At 42.1% G+C, this 24,859-nt stretch overlaps 1 protein-coding gene across 1 annotated transcript in view; it reads right to left on the reverse strand.

Annotated features, from left to right (window-relative positions):
- The window catches only part of LOC110074959 (fatty acyl-CoA reductase 1), a 91,004-nt gene that overhangs the window by 57,806 nt on the left and 8,339 nt on the right, over window positions 1–24,859 (reverse strand). Inside the window, exon 3 of the mRNA XM_073000922.2 lies at window positions 5,128–5,351. Coding sequence (XP_072857023.2) covers window positions 5,128–5,349 — 222 coding nt within the window. The 5' untranslated portion in view covers window positions 5,350–5,351. The remainder of the gene's footprint in view (window positions 1–5,127; window positions 5,352–24,859) is intronic.

Genomic DNA, 24,859 nt, shown 5'->3' on the forward strand with positions numbered 1-24,859 from the left:
ACTTGCCTTGTTTCATGTGAAATTCTGAAAATATCAAAGTGATTATATAAAGGGAGGCTGAATATAAAATTGTTCTGCATGCAGATGAGATTCACTGAATGCTGCCCGTTGTTTGATTTGTTGTTCTGCCTTTACATCCACTCATTTAGCCTCAGTTGAGAAAATGCTCTGTGGATAATTCTATTGTATCTCTGCAATGGGTGTACTAGGAACTCATTTCTTTCAAAAAGCAAAGATACAGCACAAATCTACCTCCAGTGGAGGTTTCCTGTTGCCTGTGTGCAGAAACCACAGCTCTGGGCTTGTTTAGTTTCTATCTGTAGAATCAAGCCCAAATCTATGACTTGGGGGGGGGGAAGGACGGAGAGACTCTTCTCAGAGTAGATATTTGTTGCTCTTGCACAAAGTGTTTCCAATTTTAGTTCAGTAAAAAAATATTTTCCTTGGAAAATCACGAGCTGGAGTAGAATTGTGTACTGTTAATGAAAAGGTTCTGGATAACATGTTATTTCACCATCCCTGCTGTGACAAGGTCCATCTTCGGCTGGGGGGAGGGTTGGGTGGTAAAGGCGGGAAAAAGGCACGGAGGAGATTCCATTTCTTCCAAAACAACAACTTTATTTGTGTGTACACTTAACTCTACGGGATCAAACGGATCCTTCAACACTTCATCAGATAACAAGGTGTACCGTTTTGCCTTTACAACAGGTGGGTTCAACTCTTCCCCTACCAGGGAGCCGGGCCGAATCGTTCGCGATCCGTTAACGGTCTTAGGGGGGCACGCCGCACGGCACACACGGTCCCACAACAGGGATAGCGGGCCCAATCCCCCTCTGGAGGCTTCTGCTGGAATTCTGGGCCCGGGCGGATAACTCTCCGGCCCCCACCAGGGTAGCTCACCGGGAAAACTGAGACCCTCCATTCCAGAGGCTCATATGCCCAACCGCGTCCGCTGGGTAAAGAAGGTTCCGGCAACAGTCCTCCCTCTTTATGTTTGGGAAGCCTTGGGCCAAGTCCGCTCGACTCCTAACGTCTGTTAGCCAGTCAGTCTGCACCCCCCCTATTCATGCATCTGCCCAGCTCGCCTTCCCCTAGCCAACTGAATTCCCGCGTGTTTGATCCTTCCCCTTTCACCTCCTCCCACATGATCAAGTCCAATTCGGCTCCTCCCTCATCAACCAGGCATACTTCCGTTGGTCTCCTTTGTAATTCTTCCTCGCGTTCTATCTCCACTAAAATCCCTTCTGCACAACCACTCTCTTCTTTTGGGTTTTCCTCTTCTGAGGACGGCACACTCTGACCTACACCTTCACACCTGCCTAGAAAAACAGTAGCCTAATGTATGCCATCTGTGAGAAAGGCCTTGTTAGCCATGCTATTGACAGCTACCGGGTCTTTGTGATTCAAAAAGGAAAGTAACAAGCTATTCAGAAGATAAAGGTGATAGATACATCACAATATCCAATACATAACACATCTAATCAATATCTAATGAAGGTATCACCCATCCTTGTCTTTGGATTGTGTAGACTGACCCTTCCTCTCTCTCTCTGGATGCTCATGGTGGCGTATTATTCATCTGACAAACTGCTACACATCTGAATTGTCATGCTCCAGTTCATAATTTCAATGTGTTGATCACAGTTAAACAGCAGGAATGCAGCCATCCTGAATCATGATTCAGATTTATAAAATGCATCATGTTTAAATAACATGTGCCTCCATGACATAATCCAGCACATTGCTAACCTGCACTGGATTATGGAGAAAGACAGAGAGTTCCAGAAAAACATCTGCTTCATTGACTATGCAATGAAGCCTTTGACTGTGTCAACAGTCAAAGCCTTTAATTGTGTCAATCACAATAAACTATGGCAAGTCCTTAGATGGGAGTGTCTGACCACCTTATCTATCTCCTGAGAAATCTACACTCATATGTGGGACAGGAAGCAATAGTTAGAACTGGATATGGAACAACTGATTGGTTCAAAATTGGGAAAGGAGTACGACAAGGCTGTATATTGTCCCCCTGCTTATTTAACTTAGATGCAGAATACATCATGCAAAAGGCAGGACTGGAGGAATCCCAAACCGGAATTAAGATTGCCGGAAGAAATATCAACAACTTCAGATATGCAGATGATACCACTCTGATGCCAGAAAGTGAGGAGGAATTAAAGAAACTCTTAATGAGGGTGAAAGAGGAGAATGCAAAAAATGGTCTGAAGCTCAAGATCAAAAAAACTAAGATCATGGCCACTGGCCCCATCACCTCCTGGCAAATAGAGGGGAAGATATGGAGGCAGTGATAGATTTTACTTTCTCGGGCTCCATGATAATTGCAGAGGGTGACAGTAGCCACAAAATTAAAAGACGCCTGCTTCTTAGGAGGAAAGCAATGACAAACCTAGACAGCATCTTAAAAATCAGAGACATCACCTTGCCGACAAAGGTCCATATAATCTAAACTATGGTTTTTCCAGTAGCAATGTATGGAAGTGAGAGCTGGACCATGAAGAAGGCTGACCGCTGAGGAGTTGATGCTTTTGAATTGTGGTGCTGGAGGCAACTCTTGAGAGTCCCCTGGACTGCAAAGAGAATAAATCTATCCATTCTGAAGGAAATCTACCCCAAGTGCTCATTGGAAGGACAGATCGTGAAGCTGAGGCTCCAATACTTTGATCATCTCATGAGAAGAGAAGACTCCCTGGAAAAGACTCTGATGATGGGAAAGTGTGAAGGCAAGAGGAGAAGGCAATAACAGAGGACGAGATGGTTGGACAGTGTCATCGAAGCTACCAACATGAATTTGACTAAACTCTGGGAGGCAGTGGAAGACAGGAGGGCCTGGCGTGCTCCGGTCCATGGGGTCATGAAGAGTCAGACACAACTTAACGACTAAACAACAACAACAACCATGACAAAATGACATAAAACTATGAACCTTTTAAAATAGGCAAAAACATTTAAAAAACGAATGACTAATTTTATTTATTTATTTATTAAATTTATACCCCGCCCATCTAGACCAAAATCTACTCTGGGCGGCCTTATCTGCTTTATAAATTACATAACTGATTTGTCAGAGACAAATAAGAGTTATCAACAAATGTACAATGAGGGTAATGGGTACACACACTCATGACACTGTATAGAATCAAAACAGGGTTGCCCAGGAGGATCACAGCCTCCCTCATCTAGCCCTCTTTCATACATCAATATGCAGTCTCTACCACTTCCCTGTTTTGAGAAGCAAAGAATACATGTTAATAGCTATTGCTCTACCACTCTGGATACTATCAGTCCTATATATGCTGGGCTCTTTATGAGTAGGCTTTCTCTTGGATGCATACCTTATCATGGTGAGGGGGTTTGAGTTTGTAAGGAAAGCCAAGACCAATGCCATTAGGAGGCCAGAACCCTTTATAAGTCTGGTCTCTTAGCAGGGTCATCCAAGGCAAAATGATCAAAGCTGAGACAGGAGACTAAGATGGATACACTCTCTTCATAATTAATGGTCACAAGAGAAGAAAATTGATAATTCCAGTGGTGATGAGGAGAGATAAATTCTTGCATGGCAGCTACTGGGCAGAAGCAATAATTCAAGGTGATACTGGCAGAAGATCTTTCACAGACAATGGCAGTGACAGACTAACTCTTGTTAGTATCATACATAAGAAGGCAATGTGGTAAACCATTTCTGAATGTTTTGAATCTTGATGAGACAATCCAAAATAAAACAAGGTGGTATTAGAAGATAAGACTCAGGTCAAAAGACACTCAAACAACTACTGAGAAAGAGCAAACCACAAGTATTAATAGTACTGTTGTTAGTAGCTGATGTGCACTGATGCAAAAGTACTCTGTGTCTGATGCCCATGACACATATAATAGGAAGAAGGAACATGAGGACTATGGCTCAAGGTAAATTGCAAGCTATAAATCACAAAATTGAATTTTAAACTAAAGGGTAGGAGAATCAGATATTTTCAGTCAGTTACACAGTGTTTTCTTCTGGAAAACTGAAATCAGACAAAATGACAAAACTGAGCCTGGTGTCCTTTGGGGACATCATAAGATAAGACTTGTGAGAAAAGACGATAAGGCGAGGAAAAGTTGAAGGCAGCAAGAAAAGGTGGGTTGACTCAATAAAGGAACCCACAGCCTTGAGTGTGCAGGAAGTGGACATGATAGGAATTTTCATGACAGGATATTTTGGAGGCTGCTCATTTATAGAATCACCCTATGTTGGAGGCAATTTGATGGTAAACTACAATTGCACGTAAGTAGGAAATAGTAAGACACTATATCCCATGTACCAAAATAAGGCAAAGTCTGCTGACTCGATCCAGCTTCCTTGTTACCCATTATCTTTACAGACTCACCCTGAATCTGTGGATAAGCCTTGTAAGATGCCATACAGTATATAATTATTAAATAAAAATTCAATGATCATCTGTGATTTCTGCAACTACAGTGGGGTCTCTACTTAAGAACGTCCCTACTTAAGAACAATCCAACTTAAGAACAGCTCCATTTGCTAAATTTTGCTTCTACTTGAGAACAGAAATCCAAGATAAGAACAGGAAAAAAACCTTTCCTGCTCTTTTTTTAACCTTAGGTCATCTTAGGTTAAAAAAAAATTCTCCCCCTAGTGGTAGAGTACGTATTAACCAGCTTTGCATTAGTTCCTATGGGAACTAATGCTTCAATTTACGAACGCACCTCTACATAACAAAAAAACATCCAGAACGGATTAATTGGTTTTCAGTCCATTCCTATGGGAAATTTTGCTTCAACTTAAGAACGTTTCAACTTAAGAACACCATTCCAAAAGCGATTAAGTTCTTAAGTAGAGGTTCCACTGTAGTTTCTATGGACGGAAAAGAGCAGATATGGATTAAATGGTTTTCAATGCATTCCTATGGGAAATGCAGATTCAACATAAGAACGTTTCAACTTGAGAACCACCTTCCAATACGGATTAAGTTCTTAAGTAGAGACCCCACTGTAATGCAAATTGTATCTACAGTGAAAAGCTTTTGAATACCCCGGAATTCTAAGCTGCTGTTATCGAGCATACATTACCAATTCCCATTTGTTTCTATTTGAAGTTAAAATCCTTACCTTGCATTTCACCATGTTCTCCACTCTGTTTTGCATCGACTGTCCAGCTTTGGGTCTCACAAGAATATAAATAGCCTTCACATTAGGGCTGGAGCGCAGAAGCTTTTCTATTAGTACTTTGCCCATAAATCCTGTGGCTCCTGTAACAAGGACGGACTTCCCATTGTAGTAAGCTGCAACTGATGATATGTTACCCTCAGCTTCCAGGTTCTTTGTGGACATACCTAAGAGAAAGAAAGAATTCAGGACATTAGTTTCACAAAGTTCTGAATCATTATCTGGAACAGTCCTACCGATTTTGTACAGTCCACATCTATACAATATAGATACAGTCATGCCCCGCTTAATGATTACCCCGCATTACGATGAATCCGCTTCACGACGATGTTTTGAATGGGGGAATTTCGCTGCACGATGATCTGTTCCCTGTTTCGGGAACCAATTCTTTGCATTACGATGATCAAAACAGCTGATCGTCAGGTGTTCAAAATGACCACCTGGTGCTCAAAATGGCTCCCCGCTCTGCTTAGGGATGGATTCCTCGCTATACAGGCACCGAAAATGGCTGCTGTATGAAGGATCTTTGCTGGACAGTGAGTTTTTAGCCCATTGGAACGCATTAACTGGGTTTTAATGTGTTTCAATTGGTTTTTTATTTTCGCTTTATGACATTTTCGCTCTACAGTGATTTCGCTGGAATGAATTAATGTCGTTAAGTAAGGCACCACTGTATGCTAAATAATGCTGTGGTTTTCCTCATCCCATCAACATATTCTGAGAGCTAGGCTTTTGGCCTGAACTTTCTGCTTCAGAGAAGGGGCAACTTGCATAAGATATGGTACTTTTCTGTATGTTTTTCAGGTTGCTTGTCATCTCTTGCAGAAAAATAGTCATTGTGGGTTTTTTTGCTGTTAAAGAACCTTAAACATAAAAATATTTATAATATGAGATCTCAGTCAAGCAGTTCAACTAATGTCCTTCCTCTACTTCTGCATCCCTTTTGTAAAGCCCAAATTCAACACCCAAATAAGAATGCTGTACGTTACTTGTGATAAAAGATCAATAATTTGGTACTGAATATTGAAGGGTTTTATAAAAAGGGAATTCAGAGAAAAAATACGTGGGGAGTAAATAAAAAGTGTTCTGATCATGTCCAGAATATTTTTTTAGTATACACCACCACCAATTCCTAGGAAATTAGTTACAACAATGGTGTGTAGCTTTAACAGATATAGATGCCTGATTTGACTAAAACGACTAAGAGAACTAGGTATGTTTAGCTTCATGAAGAGAAGACTGAGGGGAGACATGATAGCAGTCTTCCAATATCTGAAGGGTTGCCACAGGGAAGAGGGCATCGACTGATTCTCCATTAGGCCTAAGGGTAGGACAGGAACCAGTGGGTGAAAACTTGTCAGAGGGAGATCCAACCTGGAAATAAGGAGGAATTTCCTGACGGTGAGAACCATTCAGCAGTGGAACAGCTTGACCCCTGATGTTGTGGGTGCCCCATCGCTGAAGGTTTTCAAGAAAAGATTGGACAGCCACCTGTCCGGGATGGTATGAGGTCCGGGATGGTATGAGGTCCGGGATGGTATGAGGTCTCCTGCCTTGGGCAGGGGTTGGACTAGAAGACTTCCAAGGTCCCTTCCAACCCTATGATGATTCTATCATGCTATGATTCTCTGTAGAAGGGACTCCAATTTCAGTTGCATCATTGCTCTGCCCCTGGGCCAGCTTGCAAGCCTTCATTACCTCAACTATCTCTCTGTCCTCCTGGCTCATCTTATGAGGCTCACAGTCTGCTAACCTGATCAAATGGGTTACCTTTTGCAGGATCCCCATCAGGGAAGCTGTGCCTGGCCAGCATGAGTGGTGTGCAGGTCTGGAGCATGTCTGCTTGAGACTAGGAAAAGGACATTTTAAGTGCCTAAGCACTAATCACAAATTGATGGTACAGTTTCCTCTAGAATGAATCAGTAGATATGTGTCTTCCCTAACTACAAGCACTGAACAACTGCTGTCCATTTTGTAAGCATATGAGCATGGCCACTCTCCAGAATGATATATCTGAATTCAATAAACCGGAAAAGACAGAAAGCTAGCTCTGAAGTGCTGCCCCGCTTTTACCAGAAGATTGCCCCGATTAGGACATGAAGGGAGGGGAAAAAATATAAACGTATGAGCTACTAAAAACAGAATGTTCAACCAGACATAAATAGTTTGTGGACTAAAATGGGAGCAACTCAATGGTGTGTACTAACCAAGGCTTTAAGAAAAATATAAAAGAAATCAACTGTAGCCCAGGATAAACTTGGTAAACACTGTGTTTCAGAAGACAATGCACACACACACCCTTACAAGTTAAGATCCTGGGTGAAATTAATTTGTTGTCCATTGAGGCAAATCCGGACAACATAAAATTACTCTCCATTTCTTCCCAACAAGAACTAACAGAGGGTCTTAGGGAGAGGCACATAAGGGGGCACAAGACCATTAAAGGAAATGGAAAGGAAAAATGTTTAATTTTGATTAATATAATGATACAGTCCTCTTGAAGAAATCAGAAGAAGAACACAGAATGACTTGAGTTGTGCAATTTTGGACTCACTGTTTAAGTACTCTTAATTGGGATGATGATGATGATTAGGATAATGAGGATGAACACATTCAACTCCACCCAGAGATGTGCCTGGTCTTTAAAGGTGTGCAACCAATTAGCTCTTCGGTCTTTCTGGGGTGGATGCAACTGAACACAACAAAGCTGGCTGTAATTCAGCATGAGGTGGGGAAGTGTTGCTTCTTGTTATGGTTCTACAGAAAAGTTTCAGCCAGAAGGCCTGAATGTGAGGGCAGTATATATCATGGTTGTTGTGGGTTTTTCGGGCTTCTTGGCCGTGTTCTGAAGGTGGTTCTTCCTAACGTTTCGCCAGTCTCTGTGGCCGGCATCTTCAGAGGACAGCAAACTGTGCTCTGGGTAGGCAAACTGTGCCCTGGGTAGGTCAAGCCTACCCAGAGCACAGTTTGCTGTCCTCTGAAGATGCCGGCCACAGAGACTGGCAAAACGTTAGGAAGAACCACCTTCAGAACACGGCCAAGAAGCCCGAAAAACCCACAACAACCATTAGATCCAAGCCGTGAAAGCCTTCGTGAATACAGTATATACAGTATCATATTTCCTCCCTGACATCACTAATCCCTGGACACAGGAATTAAAAAAATGATTGCTGATATGAATCCAAATGAATTTTCAACCTATCGTTAATCCAACCTTTGTACCAAAGTACTTCCAGAGGCACTGCTTCTAGCCCAAAGTGATCACAGTTCTTGTGCTTTATATTAAATACTTCAAAAAAAAAACTTCAGTTTATGAATACGGGATATTGTTCTTCTGTACCCATGATTCAAAAATCCAGGAATCAGCCCAATATTGTTGCACAAATATTATGTTTGTGTTGCCATCAGGAAAAAGGATGTCAAACTTTGAACAGCAAAGGGCAGCATGAATGTTGCCAACATCAATGGCACCAGTCAAAATGGCCTATAGGAGTGGTTCTCAAACTGGATCCCCAGATGTTTTTGGACTTCAACTCCTAGAAATCCTGGCCAGCAAGGTAAGTGTTGAAAGCTTCTGGGAATTGCAGTCCAAGAAAATCTGGGGGCCCCAGTTTGAGAACCACTGGTCTATAGAACACCCTCTTCTATTCACACCATTAGTGAAGTGATACCACACAGAGAAAAATCCCAGAAACGGACTCCTTTAAAAAAAAATCAGTTAACCACTTCTCACCCATGACAATGGAACCACAGATAACAGAACTACTTCTATCCATGACAATGAAACTACAGAGAGTTCCTCCACGCTCAGATCACCAGTACACCACTTCTGCTCATTATCATTCACAGTTGTTGAAAAACAGCCCTGACAATTGCTTTGGTCACCTTGTTGGATGACCTATACCAGGAACTGAACAAGGGGAGTATATCCTCAGTGGATCTCTCAGCATCTTCCAGTCTCTACCATGACATGCTTTGGGGCTGACTCTCTGGGATGGAATTTGGGGGCACTGTGTTACAATGGCTCCAATCCTACCTGGAGGGGAGAACCTAGAAGGTAGTGCTGGGAACTCCTGTTTGATACCCTGGCCATTGGTCTGTGGTGTCCCTCACGGTACTGGTTTGTCCCCTGCACTATTTAACATCCACATGAACTTGCTGGAAGAGGTTATCTAGAGTTTGGTGTCACAGATAGTAGTTTGCAGATGACACACAACTCTGTCTTTTCTTTCCATCAAAATCTGTTGAAGCTGTCTCAGTTCTAAATCAATGTCTGGTATCAGTAATGGACTGGATCAGGGCGAATAAACTGAAACTTAATCCAGACAAGACAGAAGTGTTCCTCATCAGCCAAACTGAAAAGACAGGTACACAGCTTGGGGTTGCTCCTGGATTCATCTCTGAGGCTGAATGCCTAGGTTTCAATGGTGGCCTAGAGCGCCTTTGCAGTTAATACTAGTGCGCCAGCAGTGGCCATTCCTTGAGAGGTCTGATGTGGCTACGGTGACACATGCCTTCATTTCATCTTAGTTGGATTACATTAACATGTTCAATGTGGAGCTGCCTTCAGAAAGTATTCAGAAATTCCAGCAGGTCCAAAATGTCACAGCCAGACTGTTAACTGTGGCTGGCTACAGGAAACATATACCACATTTTACTGTGTATACAACCCACCCAATGTATAAAACGACCCCCTAATTTTGACCCTTGATGGAGGCGGAGGAGCAGTTAGTGGGCAACTGCTCCTCCACCTCCATCTTCTTCTGCTGCTGCTGCTGTCTTCGCTGCCTGCCCGATTACCTCCTCCAGTGCGACTGCCGGGGCTCACCTCCAGCTCACCTCGCTGCCTTGTCCCCTGCCCTAAGGAGATCGTGGGAGGAGGTGATCTGGCGGTGGCAGCAGGAAGAGGCGGCAAGCACGCAAGAGTGCTTGTTTGTCTCCGCCTCCTCCTGCCTCCACCACTAGAGGGGACAAGGCAGTGAGGTGAGGTGAGCCTGTCAGTCCCATGGGAGGTGGTGATTGGGCGGGTGGGGAATACAGCAGCAAGAGGTGCCCGAATGTGTGTGAATGCTCCTTCGCCTCTGCCTCGGGGCCACCAGAGGGGACAAGCCGTGAGCTGTGGAAGAGGCAATTGGGCAGCAGCAGTGGCAGGAAGAGGCACACACGCGTGACTGCTTCCTTCCGTGGATAAAACGACACTCAATTTTTTTCTCTAATTATTTTAAGGAAAAAGTGTTGTTAATCAACCCTGAGTGCTCACTGGAAGGACACATCCTGAAGCTGAGCCTCCAGTACTTTGGCCATCTCATGAGAAGAAAAGAGTCCTTGGAAAAAACCCTGATGTTAGGAAGGTGTGACGGCAAAAGGAGAAGGGGACGACCGAGGATGAGATGGCTGGACAGTGTCTGCGAAGCAACCAACATGAACCTGACTCAATTCCAGGAGGCAGTAGAAGACAGGAGGGCCTGGCGTGCTCTGGTCCATGGGGTCACGAAGAGTCGGACACGACTAAACGACTAAACACACACACACACAATGTTAAAACAGCTCCACTGACTGCCAATTGGTTTCCAGGCACAATTAACCTATAAAGCTCTAAATGTCTTGGGTCCAAGCTATCTAAAGGATTCTATCCTCCTGTATGAGCCTACCCAGGCATTTGGAGAGGCCATTCCCTCAGTTCCACCACCTTCACAGGTATATTTGGTGGAGACACAGGAGTTCCCAGACTCTGAAAATCTGGAACAAGCAAAGACCTTTCTCTTCAGGCAGGCTTTCCTTTAAATGACTGGTTGACTGACATTATTTTTAAAAGGGATTATTTTATTCTCTTGTTTTACTTGTATTTTTAATATTGCTCTTATTTGTCAGTTTTTAATATGATCTCTTTAATGCTTTTTATATAGCAATAATTTATCATTTAGCTTGTAATTTTGCTTTTTAATACTGTAAACTGCCTTGGATCTATTAGGAGAAAGGAGGCATATAAAACAATCAATCAATCAATCAATCAATCAATCAATCAATCAATCAATCAATCAATCAATCAAATGACTAAGAAAAGTAATGGTGATAAAATTGCACCAGCTGGAAAGACAAGAATGGCAGTGTAGTTTTAAAAACATTATTTTTTCTCTTTGTTTTAAAACACTTTCCCACTTATTTTGTGCAAGTATTTTAATCATTTTTAAATATAAAAATAAAAAGCACAAATTAAAAGGCTGATGTAAAAATGCGACTGCAATATGATTATTGCTATGCCAAGGTTCCGAAACCATAGCTTCTGGGGGAAAACAGTGGAGTATTGCTGAGGCAAAATATAGCTAATGACCTTTTGCTATTGTTTCCTTCATTTTTAAAATAAAATTTCTGTAGTCGGGGGGGGGGGAGAGAAAAACCCAGATTCAGCAATGGAGAAAAACTGAAGCTTCACAATCTGATGAGAACATGTAGAAGGGTGGTAGTACCTCCAGCCAAAGAAAGGAAGCACAAGTAGTTCGTGCGTAAACATTAGGCCCGTGTCTAGTTTTATCTATTTATTTTTTTTTGTATATATATTTTACTTTACTGTGAGTCCAACAGAAAAAAGAAACACTGGAAATAAAGTTTCAGAGACTGCAATTTTTGTTTTCCTATTTAGTTCTGTCTGAATGATGCTGTGTATTTTTCTGCACTGTCACTTCCTGAGTTGGTCCATCATGAACACACTAAACTGCCTTTCACTCTTTGTTGTAAGGAGGGCATGATACTATTTATGTTATATTAAAAATATTATCTGTTTCTCTGCCATAAAAATTTAACTTCAAGAATATTGGAACAGACCTTGACAAAGTTATTTTATGTGAGCTTCACCTAAAGCACATTTTGGTCTCTGCTGAGCTTATTTATATCAAACATAACTACATGTAATTGTTGTTGTTGTTAGCACTACTACTGTGTGTCTTGCAATTTCTGTATGCTTGGAACTAATACACAGAGTGTTGGGAGATAAAGACTTACTGTGCTCACAGTGATATTTTCACAAATTAAATTAGACTTTTTGCTCATGAAGAATGCATAAGGTATCTATGTAGTATTCATGTGCAAAGATGCATGAGTTTAAATGCTAGATACATGGGATTATATTGCTAAGCATCTTCATATGATCAGGCATACAGTCATGTGGTTGTGTATATTGCCATGTGCCCCCATTTTAGAATTGAGGTCCCCTTAAAAAATACAACTGAAAAAGCCCATGAGCCTATTATTACAATTTTCTTCCACCTCTGTATCTTGCTGTGTCTCAATAGTGCAAATTGGGTGAGATGTACTGCTTCTTCATGCATCTCACTGGTGGTATTAGGAGAAGTGAAGAGGGCTTGCTCTGTTTTAGAACAGATGTGGCAGTTTCAGAAGCTTTTAGGCCCCTCTCTCCTAGGCCATCCTTATTAGGGCACATCATGAGAAAACAGGATTCTCTGGAAAAGGCAATCATGATGGGAAAGGTGGAAGGCAGCAGGAAAACAAAAAGACCAAATATGAGATGGATTGACCCCTTCCCCCTTCAAAAAATGAAGCCACATGCTTGAGTGTAGACTTTGTCTAAAAGGGCAGGATAGAAATCTAATAAATAAATAAAAAATAAAAATAAAAATGAGTTAACAAGAGCTCAGCAGGGCAGTTAAGTCAACAATATACAATGAGATACAAAGAATGTAACAGTACGCTGAGGTTTCAGAAAAGGACATGGAGAAAACTGCTGCAATGCAGGCTTGTACCGGAGTATATCCTAAAAGCAAATGGTTAAGGATTTATGAGCATCTATGCCCACCTTTTAATTGGAAAGAGCCAATCTGAAAAAAATCCTTTTGGTGCCTGTTCCTACTTCTAAATTTCATTCTAGATTTCATCAGTGCAAACAGATGTCATTGCTCTCACCCCAGCCCCCCTCCCTTAGGAAAACCATGACAACCCCATTCTGGAGACACTTAGTTTTCTGCTTCCACTACCCTTGGTACTAGAGTATTTTGAAATTTCATTTCTCAAGAAATCGATGTCAGAGAAATAGGTTCCATTTCTTCCTCAAGCAAACAGAAACCTAGTCGTTTGCTTTCTAATCCATGAAAGCAAACAGGACTCGGAATATTAGGAATTGTTTGTTACAGATATTTGGAACGATCAAATTCAGATTTGGATGTATTCAGAACTATCCAAACATGGCATTACTCAGTAAATTCTGATTATTTCTGAATGCGAATGCACATCCCTTACACATAAGAAACTAAAGGTCAGGGATACCCTTCAAATCCTTATAAACCCATTGATTTTGATGGGTAAGATTAAAGCATGCACTTTGTGTGTTTTGTTTGGAAGTAGAGGTATTTTCTGTATACATTATTTGCCCATCTGATTTTATGTACAGTGGGGTCTCTACTTAAGAACGTCCCTACTTAAGAACAATCCAACTTAAGAACAGCTCCATTTGCTAAATTTTGCTTCTACTTGAGAACAGAAATCCAAGATAAGAACAGGAAAAAAACCTTTCCTGCTCTTTTTTTAACAGGTCATCTTAGGTTAAAAAAAATTCTCCCCCTAGTGGTAGAGTACGTATTAACCAGCTTTGCATTAGTTCCTATGGGAACTAATGCTTCAATGTACGAACGCACCTCTACATAACAAACAAACAAACAAACAAAAAAAACCAGCCAGAACGGATTAATTGGTTTTCAGTCCATTCCTATGGGAAATTTTGCTTCAACTTAAGAACGATTCAACTTAAGAACACCATTCCAAAACGGATTAAGTTCTTAAGTAGAGGTTCCACTGTAGTTTCTATGGACGGAAAAGAGCAGATACGGATTAAATGGTTTTCAATGCATTCCTATGGGAAATGCAGATTCAACATAAGAACTTTTCAACTTGAGAACCACCTTCCAATACGGATTAAGTTCTTAAGTAGAGACCCCACTGTATGTTTTCTGCAGGGTGTGGAGTGTTGGCCATAAACATAGGAACTTAGGAACCTGCCTTATTTTCAGAAGATTCATGGAGGGATAACTATCATACCATACAAGATCTCCATGAGTGTCATGGCTCCTCTGAGTGATACAGCTTGGACAGGCTACTGGTCTTTTAATCTCAACAACAGTTGCAACTATTTGTGAAGGACAGCCAACACACCAATCAATTACTTCCTTAATGGATCAGTGTTCAGGCTGCCTTGCTTCAGAGAATCCTCTCCACATCAGCTCTTCTGCTGAGAATGATCTACCCATCTTCCACAAATCTATTAAGACCTTCAGAGAGTGCCAAGGCATTCTAAGGCACACAGATCCATAATCCCTTGCCAAAGATGCCAGTGTTATGCATCTCCTTCCCTTCAAGGCTACTGCTCAGGACAGAGGAAAGTCTCCTGACTGCCCCATATAAATTGACAAGAGTCCCCTCGGACATATAAATGTTTTTCTCGTGTGAGAAAAGACCAGAAATTATGGACATCTGGCAGCAATATGGTACCATCCCATAAGGAAGCTTACCTGAAATTACTGACTGCATCACTGAAAAGCTTAGTAAGCTTATGCAACCGTTCAATAACCATTAGCCCAGCTCCTCCTTTCCTTTACTGCCTACATTTCCAGTGAAGTATAATTATGAGTGAAGTACTGCAGTTCCAGCACAAAATATCCTTAGGCATTTGGAACTGTCAAGCACAAAGGTGAACCACAACCAGAGTTCAAGCATCATCACCATATAACAAACAGGGTTCTGGATCATAAATAGACTAGTCTACCTCCCTGGAGGCACTGAAGGAGGGGTCGAGCTCTTCTTCCACTTCCCCCCAGTCTTGTCCCTCAGAACCTGTTGAGGGCATCAAGCTCAAGCTTAGCCCATCTTCCTCTTCTCCCTCTTTTATATCTGGTCCCAGTTTGCTGGACCTGCTCCCCAACCTCCTGACCCAGGTAGGATCTATCAACCCCCGTCCTCTCATCCACCTGAGGTCTCTGACTTCCTGTCTGTGCCCTTCTAGGGCACAGGCACTGAATGATCTGATGATCTGCTAGAAGGTGCAGGGCATGATCAGACAGCCCACTAGGGGTGCCAAGACTGACCCGCTCACAGTATTCCTCTGAATTTCTTGGAAGGAGGGAAGGATTTGGCTGACCAATTTGCAGCCTTTTTAAAATCTAAAGTGGAGGCCATCTGCCAGGATCTTGCTCCCTATTTGAAAACAGTGGATCGAGCTGAGACATCCAGCGCTCCGTCTTGCCCGATGAGACTTAACCACTTTCAGCCTGTGACGTCAGACATGGTGGACAGAGTGCTTGACTGCTATCATGCCACCACCTCCTCCCTTGACCCTTGCCCAGCCTGGCTAATCAAAGCAGCCAGGCCTATAACATCTGAATGGGCTACGACAATAATTAATGGGTCTCTCCAGGAGGGCAAGGTTCCCCTTGCCCTCAAGGAGACACTCATTAGGCCCATTAGGAAGAAACTGAGCTTGGCGATGGTTGATATTGGTAATTATAGGCCTGTCGCCAATGTTTCTTTCCTCAGCAAGGTAGTCGAGAGGGTGGTGGCCCATCAGTTGCAGGCTCTTCTGGATGAAACCAATGCCCTGGATCCATTCTAGTCGGGCTTCAGGCCACGCCACAGCATGGAAACAGCATTGGTCGCCCTGTTTGATGACCTACTGAGGGAGGCCAACAGGGGCAAAATGTCTCTGCTGGTCCCCCTCAATATCTCAGCCGCCTTTGATACCGTCGACCATGGTATCCTCCTGGGGAGGCTCTCTGAGTTGGGAATTGGTGGCCTGGCTCTTGCCTGGCTCTGTTCCTTCTTGGAAGACAGTCCCCAGAGAGTGCAGATTGGAGAGAGTTTCACGTTGATTTCAAAGTTCTTACGATCACATATAAAGCCCTAAATGGTTTAGGACCTCAATATCTGGCAGAGCACCTTCTCCCATCCAGTTCTGCTAGAGTCACTCATTCCAGCCAGGCCGGGCGGCTGAGGGCCCTAATGCCGAGGAAGGTCTGGAAGGAAAGAACAAGGAGCAGGGCCTTCTCAGCAGTGTCCCCTCACCTCTGGAACAACTTGCCCATGGAAATCCACCTGGCTCCCTCTCTGGGTGTCTTCAGAAACAAACTCAAGACCTGGCTATTTGGGCAGGCTTTCCCTCCTGCTGTATCTTAAATTAACACCTTACCAACTTGGATTTATAGTGCATATTTATTGGTTTAACTGTTTTTAAATTTGTGATGCTGTCCAGAGTAGACTTTTGGTCTAGATGGGCAGGGTAGAAATCCAATAATTAATTAATTAATTAATTAATTAATTAATTAATTAATTAATTAATTAATTATGATGATGATGATGATGATGATGATGATGATGATGATGATGATGATGATGATGATGATGATAATAATAATAATAATAATAATAATAATAATAATAATAATAATAATAATAATAATAATAATAATAATAATAATAATAATAATAATAATGGTGTAGACATTTCTTTCTGGGGGATGGAGTGCCCATTAAAAACAAACCAGACTGGATTTCTTAATAAAGGAATTGATACTGGAGCAGTATCAATCTCAATAAGCAGAAAGTCTGTGAAGGAGGCATTCCTCAGGACATACTGTACCCAGGACATGTATGACTATTAAAAAGCAGCAGCAGAGGTCATTGTGGCTCATAGAAGAAATACTAGAAATGAACCACAAAACCCTGCACTCAAACTGTATATACATGAAGGGTATTAACGAGTCCTGGTGAATCCCTCTCTCAGACTGAGTTATTTCACACGGCTGGTAGCAGGATAATAAGAGATCACCTCACTTCACCCTCTGTGAGCTAGGCAGCTGTGCTTCACACAGCTACAGCTCAAAACCATTTTTGAAGGGGAAGCAAGGCGCTGAGTGCTCTGCTGAGAGCTTATCATGGCACCATTGGCTTGAAGAGTACAGTTCCCTATCTGGACATTTTTTTATGTGTGTGAAATTTCTGTGCCTTTTCAGACATGTATCTCACACCTTTTTTGTGTGATGCCTGAGATCTAAATATTCACTAGAATGGGACACTGAGTCACATTTTGTTGCAACATCCACAAGTGGAAACATTCTACAACTCTGTCATATGCACAGTTCTAAACAAAGTGTGAAGGCAAGAGGAGAAGGGGACGACAGAGGATGAGATGGTTGGACAGTGTCATCAAAGCAACCAACATGAATTTGACCCAACTCCGGGAGGCAGGGGAAGACAGGAGGGCCTGGCGTGCTCCGGTCCATGGAGTCACGAAGAGTTGGACATGACTAAATGACGAAACAATGCCCCTAAATTTAAAACACCTGTTTTATATAGTTTTTCTCTTAGGAAAAACAGCGACAGTTTGGACAAACAGTGGTCCAATAACTCTACTGATCTTTTGCCACTAATGCATTTTTGTTTGTTTGTTTTTGTTTAGGAAATGTAAATTATTGGGGGAGAGAGAGAGAGAGAGAGAGAGAGATTTCAGCACAGTATGATGTGGCAAAGCAGAAGTAGTCTGTTCTGCTTTCTCATTAGGTTAGCCCCATCTGGGAAAGGTTTTTATGCTTCCAGTCTGGGAGAGGGACACTGGAATCCAGAATACACCAGGTAAGTAATTTTACAATTGTAACCACAGAGCATACCAAATTCAAACTGAAACATATCATTTGTACAAATTATACAAATGAAATTGCTAACCAAGAGACTGCTGTTTTGTTTATTATGTGCCATCAAGTCAGGACCAACTTATAGCAATCCCAGTAGGGCTTTGAAGTGAACGATTTCAGGAGAGGTCCTACCAGTTCGATCCTGAGTTTCCAGATCCAAGCAGGGATTTCAAGTCCAGTCTTCTGAATCTCAGTCTATCACTCTGTTCACTCCACCACAACAGGTACCCTATCCAACTTTTCATGTGCCATCAAGTTGCTTCTGACTTATGGCAACCCTATGAATGAGTAATCTCCAAAATGTCCTGTCCTCAACTGTCTAACTCAGCTCTTGTAAACTCCAGCCTGTGTCTCCTTTAGGGAGTCGATCTATCCTGTACTTGTTCTTCCTCTTTTCCTGCTTCCTCCCATCTTTCCCAGCACTATTGTATTTTTCAGAGAATCCTACCTCATGATGTCCCCGAAGTAAATGTTACACTTTAATGGAAGTGACCAAATACCACAGGTAAGTCTTGAAATTACAATTTGGGAAAATGGCCAGGAAATTTAATAGATATGACACCTTTCCTAATTTTCAAAGGTACGATAGTTTCCATGGATTTCGGGCAACATTCCCTCTACTTTTCGGCCCTGCTGTGCAGGACCCTTGCTCCATGCAAGTGCAAGTAGGGCTCCAGCCGAAACCAGAAGGAAACGGGCAGCCCTGATGGAGCTCTGCGCACACACACACACACACAGAGAGAGAGAGAGAGAGAGAGAGAGAGAGAGAGAGAGAGAGATTGAAGGCCATCTAGCTTCCGCCTCCAATTCTGGCATCAAATTAGCTCTCTAAAGGGTTGAAGCCTCCTGGATCCCTGAGATCCTTGGATTTATAGGAACAGTGGGAATTTTGCCCCTCCCCTAGGGGCTTCAATCCCTCATCCATGCAGGAGTTCTCAGGTGCAAGAATGACACAGAGAGCACAGTGTCAACAGGTAATCTCAAGGGGTGGGCATCACATATTGGCACTCACGAGTACTTGCTGAGGCCCAGATTTCACTGGACTTCGCAACTGCCAACCCTCAGGATTACTGAGTCCTACAGGTTTCCCTGTTTCTCATCAGGGTGGAAGACAAAGGAAGCACTGCTTACTCTTTTACAGTATCTTCCAGTAGTGCTATTCAAGTCATTCTGATAGAGAAAGATATCAAGATGTGATACTTTGTCTGTTTAAAAGTATTTGAGAGATTATTTTGGGGGGGGGTGTTTGCAGAAAATTAACCCCAAAACTGTGTCAAAGTTACAATAACTGTTTACTGTAAGTGTCCCAAAACAATGAACTAGCTCCAGCAGACCAAAGTCACTGAAATCATGACATTTCTTGGCAACTGCCTATTTGTTTTGTTTTTCAGTTTGCAAACAGAGATATGAATATTGTAAATATATAATATTGTATTGTAAAAACATACTGAATTTATATGTTATCCTGTAGCACTATCTAACAATCTTAAAATAAACTTCAGGTATCTAGTGACGCCTGCCATGCATCCCAGCTGGTGGCAGGGGCAGTTATCAACTCCTATAGTGGTCTGCTCCCATACTGATTCACTTCCATAACCAGAAAAGAGATGAAATTGTTTGGGTTTCAGTGAGAACACAGATTATAAATATGTTGATAGAACATACACAATCATGAATGAACTGGCATTCATCATAACTCCACACTGCCATGCACAGCACTCATCACAGATGAATTTCCTCCTTAAATTCTTTGGTTGGATCAGCTCTTTTTAGAAACGTCTTTCAGCATGTCTAGATATGCTGAGAGACTGAATAATGCAATTTGCTTTTATGGATTATGAACAATTTTCTTATTTGGAGATGTATTCACTATCTTTTTCTCTTCAGATATGCCTGTATAGGATATATAGTCGTGCCCCGCTTTACGATTACCCCGTTTAATGATGAATCTGCTTGACAGTGAGGTTTTTGCAATCACAAAGTGATGTTTTGAATGGGGTTTTTCTGCTGTGCGATTATCAGGAACCGTTTTTTGCTTTACGACAATAAAAACAGCTGATTGTCGGGTTTCAAAATGGCCACAAGATGTACAAAATGCCCCCACGCTGTGCTTAGGGATGGATTCCTCACTGCAGAGGCACCGAAAATGGCCGCCCCTATGGAGGATTTTCGCTGGATGGTGAGTTTTCAGCCCATTGGAACGCACTCAATGGTTTTCAATGCATTTCAATGGGCTTTTTTATTTCGCTTTACGACATTTTCGCTCTACAGCTATTTCGCTGGAACGAATTAACGTCATCAAGCGAGGCACCACTGTATACTCCTGTATTTTAAAACACCTAGATTTTTACTTTAAAATGTGATTACAGCTTAAGTTCAATTGTCCTGTAATTTTTAGTTAATGTGCCATGTTAGGCTATAAGCTCATATTGCTCACTTTTTTACTCACAACAGTCTTTGCTAGAGATGGGATATTCATATTTGCCTCTTGGAGGAGATGAATACAAATATCGCCACCACAAGCGGCTAGGCCCTTTGGATCCTCCCCCCAGAACCAGTTTGGCCCACTCACCAGGCCTTTCATGATGCACACATTTATCTTCAGTAACCTCGTGCCAATCATGGAAGCAGTCCGGCTGGGGCTTCCCTGCCTCCCTATAGTGCTAACCACTCAACAGCTGAGCGGGGAGACTCCTCATTCCACCTCCACGCCAGTGTGGTCAGCAGTGCAGGGAAGTGAGGAAGTGTCAGGTGGACTATTTCTGCGGTTGGCGCAATGTTAGAGACCATGAACACGTGCAACCTGTGAAGACCAGTGAGTGGACCAGGCTGGTTCTGAGGGGAGGGAATGGAATCTGCCACATCTGTGGAGCGGAAGCTGCCATGTTTAGTCTTTAATCTGAATAGAGATGCTGCTATATTTTAGAATGTGACTTCACATTCTTTCTGACACAGTATTTGATTGTATTTTGTGTCTGTATTTTATATTCAAATATGGCTTGCGTTTTGCCTATAGGTTTCAAGACCTGCATCTTTTTACATGATGCAAGGATGTATTTTGAAGTTTTCTGTTTTTCTTACAACTGCAGGATGCTTGGATGTTACAACAATTCTGAAGTAATTTTATGTCATGTAACTTAGAAGCTATGTGGAAATAAAAGCTTTTACAATTTAATAAACTCTGAAGTTGCCTGGAAATACCGCAACAAAGAAAAGACTTGTAATTAGATGGCCAAATGAATTTGGAAATGCTTGTCTATGATTGTATGGTTTCACCCTGGGATTAACCATAGACTTTTGATCTTTGCCTATGAGGTCTATAAATCTCAGTGGTACTACTGGGTGAGTTAAGTATCCTCTGTAGCATACCAGCAAAATGCAAATAATCTGCTGAATTTCTACCTCACACAAAGCTTTCAAAGGTGCAGGAGCCTTGGTACAAACAAACTAATTAACAATTATTTCATTCGTTAATGAGATGCTGTTGTGATCCATTAGTTTTACTTGACTACAGTAAAAAAAAAAGCCCACACAATGTAAGACAATTGGGTTGGAATAGTGAGCAGATAACTGTTGGATATGCAGCTAACTGACTGCAGTTTGCAACATTATGGAAAAGTGAACTGCTTCAGCTGGTTAAGAAAATCCTTCCAGATTCATCCTGAGTGATCTCAGCAGTGCCAACAACCACTTTTCAGATGTGCTGACAATCTCATTCCCGGGGTGTGTGTGCTAAAAGGGGATGGTCTACATGATACAAAATGATGCAAAAATGGCCTCAGGGGAACCACATGTTGCCCTCCCCTGCTCTCAGATCTTGGTTTTATTAGTAGCTCCCACAAAGTATTCCCTGTTTGATTTAAATTAATTTCATTCTGCTTACCTCTAATAAACATTCCCTTTCCCTTTGACACCATGTGAATTTAACTGGGTAGCCTAACAATGAACAGCATAAACCTCTAGGACAGAGGGCTCCAACCTTGACTAATGCAGGTGTTCTTGCACTGCAATTCCCAGACGCCTTCAGCATAAGCTGTCCTGCCCAGGCTTTCTGGAAGTTACAGCCTGAGAACACTTGGGTTGCCCAGGGCTGGGAACCACTGCTCTAGGAGAACCAGGACCAATACGTCAGTTCTAGAACATTCTTTTCAGGAATAAACTTCTACATTATGCAATGCAGCCTTCTGAACCCCCACAAATAGCTCCACCCCACACAAATTCTACCATGGAATAGTAGCAATTAATCACATTTTAAGAAAAACATGCTCCAACTACCTGTTAACAACAAAGATTATGTGTCTTAACTGGACATAATAAAATATGTATTGTGTCCAGGTGCCACTGAAGTGATTTGTGTTGTGCCACTTCAGAATGCAAGCAGGGTCCCTGTGCCTGACTGCTCCCCCTTACAAAAAAAGCCCCCCCAGAAAGAATCCCAGCATGCAGGGGAAAGTGTTCTAGCCAGCAATGGAGGAGAATCCGGACGTTCCTGCCTCCTAGAAAAAGTAACTTTTTCAATAGATGAAGGAGAAACAGGAATGCAAAGTGCTTTCAGATGTGCCTCTCATCTCTTCCAATCACTCATGTACACGAATGCCTCTCTGCAAACTGGTGCAACCATTACCAGATGTAATGAACCATACAATGTAAAAGTCTCTCTCTCTCTCTCTCTCTCTCTCTCTCTCTCTCTCTGTGTGTGTGTGTGTGTGTGTGAGAGAGAGAGAGAGAGAGAGAGAGGGAGAGAGAGAGAGAGAGAGAGACTAGGGAAAACCTGAAGGACAGAATATTCATCTGGATGGAAGGGAAAGGAAAAATTCGTTTACGCAATTCACAGAAAATTGATCATGGGCTCACATTGTACTATGTTTTCTGGCAAGCTCAGATGCTTCTTCTCCCCACTGCCTGTCAGCTATAACATACAGTGTGTCATGGAACCCTGGTGTATATAATCAACACTGTATAGCCATCCCATGAAAATGAAGGAATTCCCCATAAGGGTGCTCTTGTATCCATTATTTTCAGCACAGGACAATTGCACCATTACAAAGCTCAACTTGCAGCCTCTTCAGATAGCTTCTTTAAAATTTATTTGCAATTCAGTGGCATTTACAGAGACAACTATGCCAAAGGCACCTTTCCATTTTCAGTTGCTTATATATAGCCTGAATGCACAAAAGAACCAGCACACTGGAAGTTTTCGTTAATCTGTTTGAACAACTCAGCAGCTTGTTCCTGAAAGAACACGTGATACTCAAGTCACCTTTTTCCTGTCTGAAGAACCGAATTAGCATTTTTGCTGCCTCCTGGATATGTGTCCCTCAAGCCAAACACAGCCTGCCAAGCACGTCCACTTGAAGCATTCTACTTTGCTGCCTGCCGCACTTGCAGATATTGCCATGTAATTACTACACCAGTGGTCCCCAACCTTGGACCTCCAGATGTTCTTGGACTTCAGCTCCCAGAAATCCTGGCCAGCAGAGGTGGTGGTAAAGCCTTCTGGGAGTTGTAGTCCAAGAACATCAGGAGGCCCAAGGTTGGGGACCACGGTACTACACCACAGCAGGTGGGATATTATTTGGCTTGGTGGATTCCATATTATATAGAACATTTCTGTAGGCAGTCACCAGAGCAGTCTTCTTGGCCCGTACATCTAGCCAGCACTAGTCAGGAACTCAAGACCATGAAACAAATCAGGCCTCAGAATTATCTGGGTGCATCACAAGAACTCCTTCTGATCAAACAGGGAACAAACCAGGATGACACTACAGAACAAGCAACTGAAGCATCACAATAAATTCAGCTCATGAGTGCCAACTTTCTCCTCCTTCCCAATAAAAGATCACACAGTGGGCTTTAAGTCAAAAGGGAGGTTACTCTCCTTCTCCCCCGCTCAGCCAACATCCTCCCAAACACGTCATTAGCATTAAAAGAACTGTGGGATCTTGTCCACAAACTTCTTCGCCTTCTACATTTCTGGGAAACTCTCTTGTATGTTTCCAGATGAGATTTTTATTGTGAGAACGCTGCACATTTTTGTATGGCAGTGCAAGTTCTTTTTTGTTCTCTTTGCAATGCACTCAAACGGCTTACGCCATCTCTCAAAAAAGTAATACACTGTACAGCGAAGAATAAATGAGAAACTATCGCTCTCTGAGGTTTCATAGTGCTTATACATAAAGTCAGTGACACCGATTTTATCTTTAAAAACCAGGTGTTTTGCTTATTGAGAAGAAATGAAGAAACATTACTATGTGACAGTGAAAGAGCTGATTTACCAGTTTAGGCAGGATTAACATCCATGTAATTCTGATGGCTTCCCTCAAAGAATCATAGGAATTGTAATCTGCTAAACATCTTAGACTGCTTGCTATCTGAGACAGCTATGATTCCTAGCTTTATCAGATAAGACGTTTAATTCTATTGTATAAATATATGGTTTATGCAAGGTTTGGTCTGGGCACTTCTACAAGCAGTAGACCAAAAAAAAAGAGGACAACCTGTTACCCTGGCAGACCAGGTTCAGCAGCTATTGCTATTCCCATATAAGATGAAATCCAATATCAATTATGTATCTGGATAAGAACTAGCGGGCAGCATGTCTCATTCATACAAGGCAAGGCACAGTATTTCCCCAAATTCAATCGGAAACTTTCCACCCCTCTTCAGAGGGTCTAATTTATTCCTACTCTCAACTCTTAGGAGGAGGAGATTGAGTGATTAAAACTGATAAACAATATTTTGGGAACTGCATAAATAACACCTCAAGTAATAATTATGAAGAGAGAACATCAAAACAAGCCCACATCCAACCATCAACAAGTCATATATTTTGCCACACCAGTGATGAACAGGGTACAGACACCAGAAGTTTCAAATAATTTTTTGGATTGTGTTCTCAGTTTTCCATCTGAGTAGAGAAAGCTTGTCTTTCCTCCCACTGTCCTTAAAAAACAAAATGAAATGAAATGCAAGAGCTTCAACTTATGTGA

This window comes from Pogona vitticeps, chromosome 5 (assembly GCF_051106095.1).
Source record: "Pogona vitticeps strain Pit_001003342236 chromosome 5, PviZW2.1, whole genome shotgun sequence".
In the NCBI taxonomy this organism is placed as follows: Eukaryota; Metazoa; Chordata; class Lepidosauria; order Squamata; family Agamidae; genus Pogona; species Pogona vitticeps.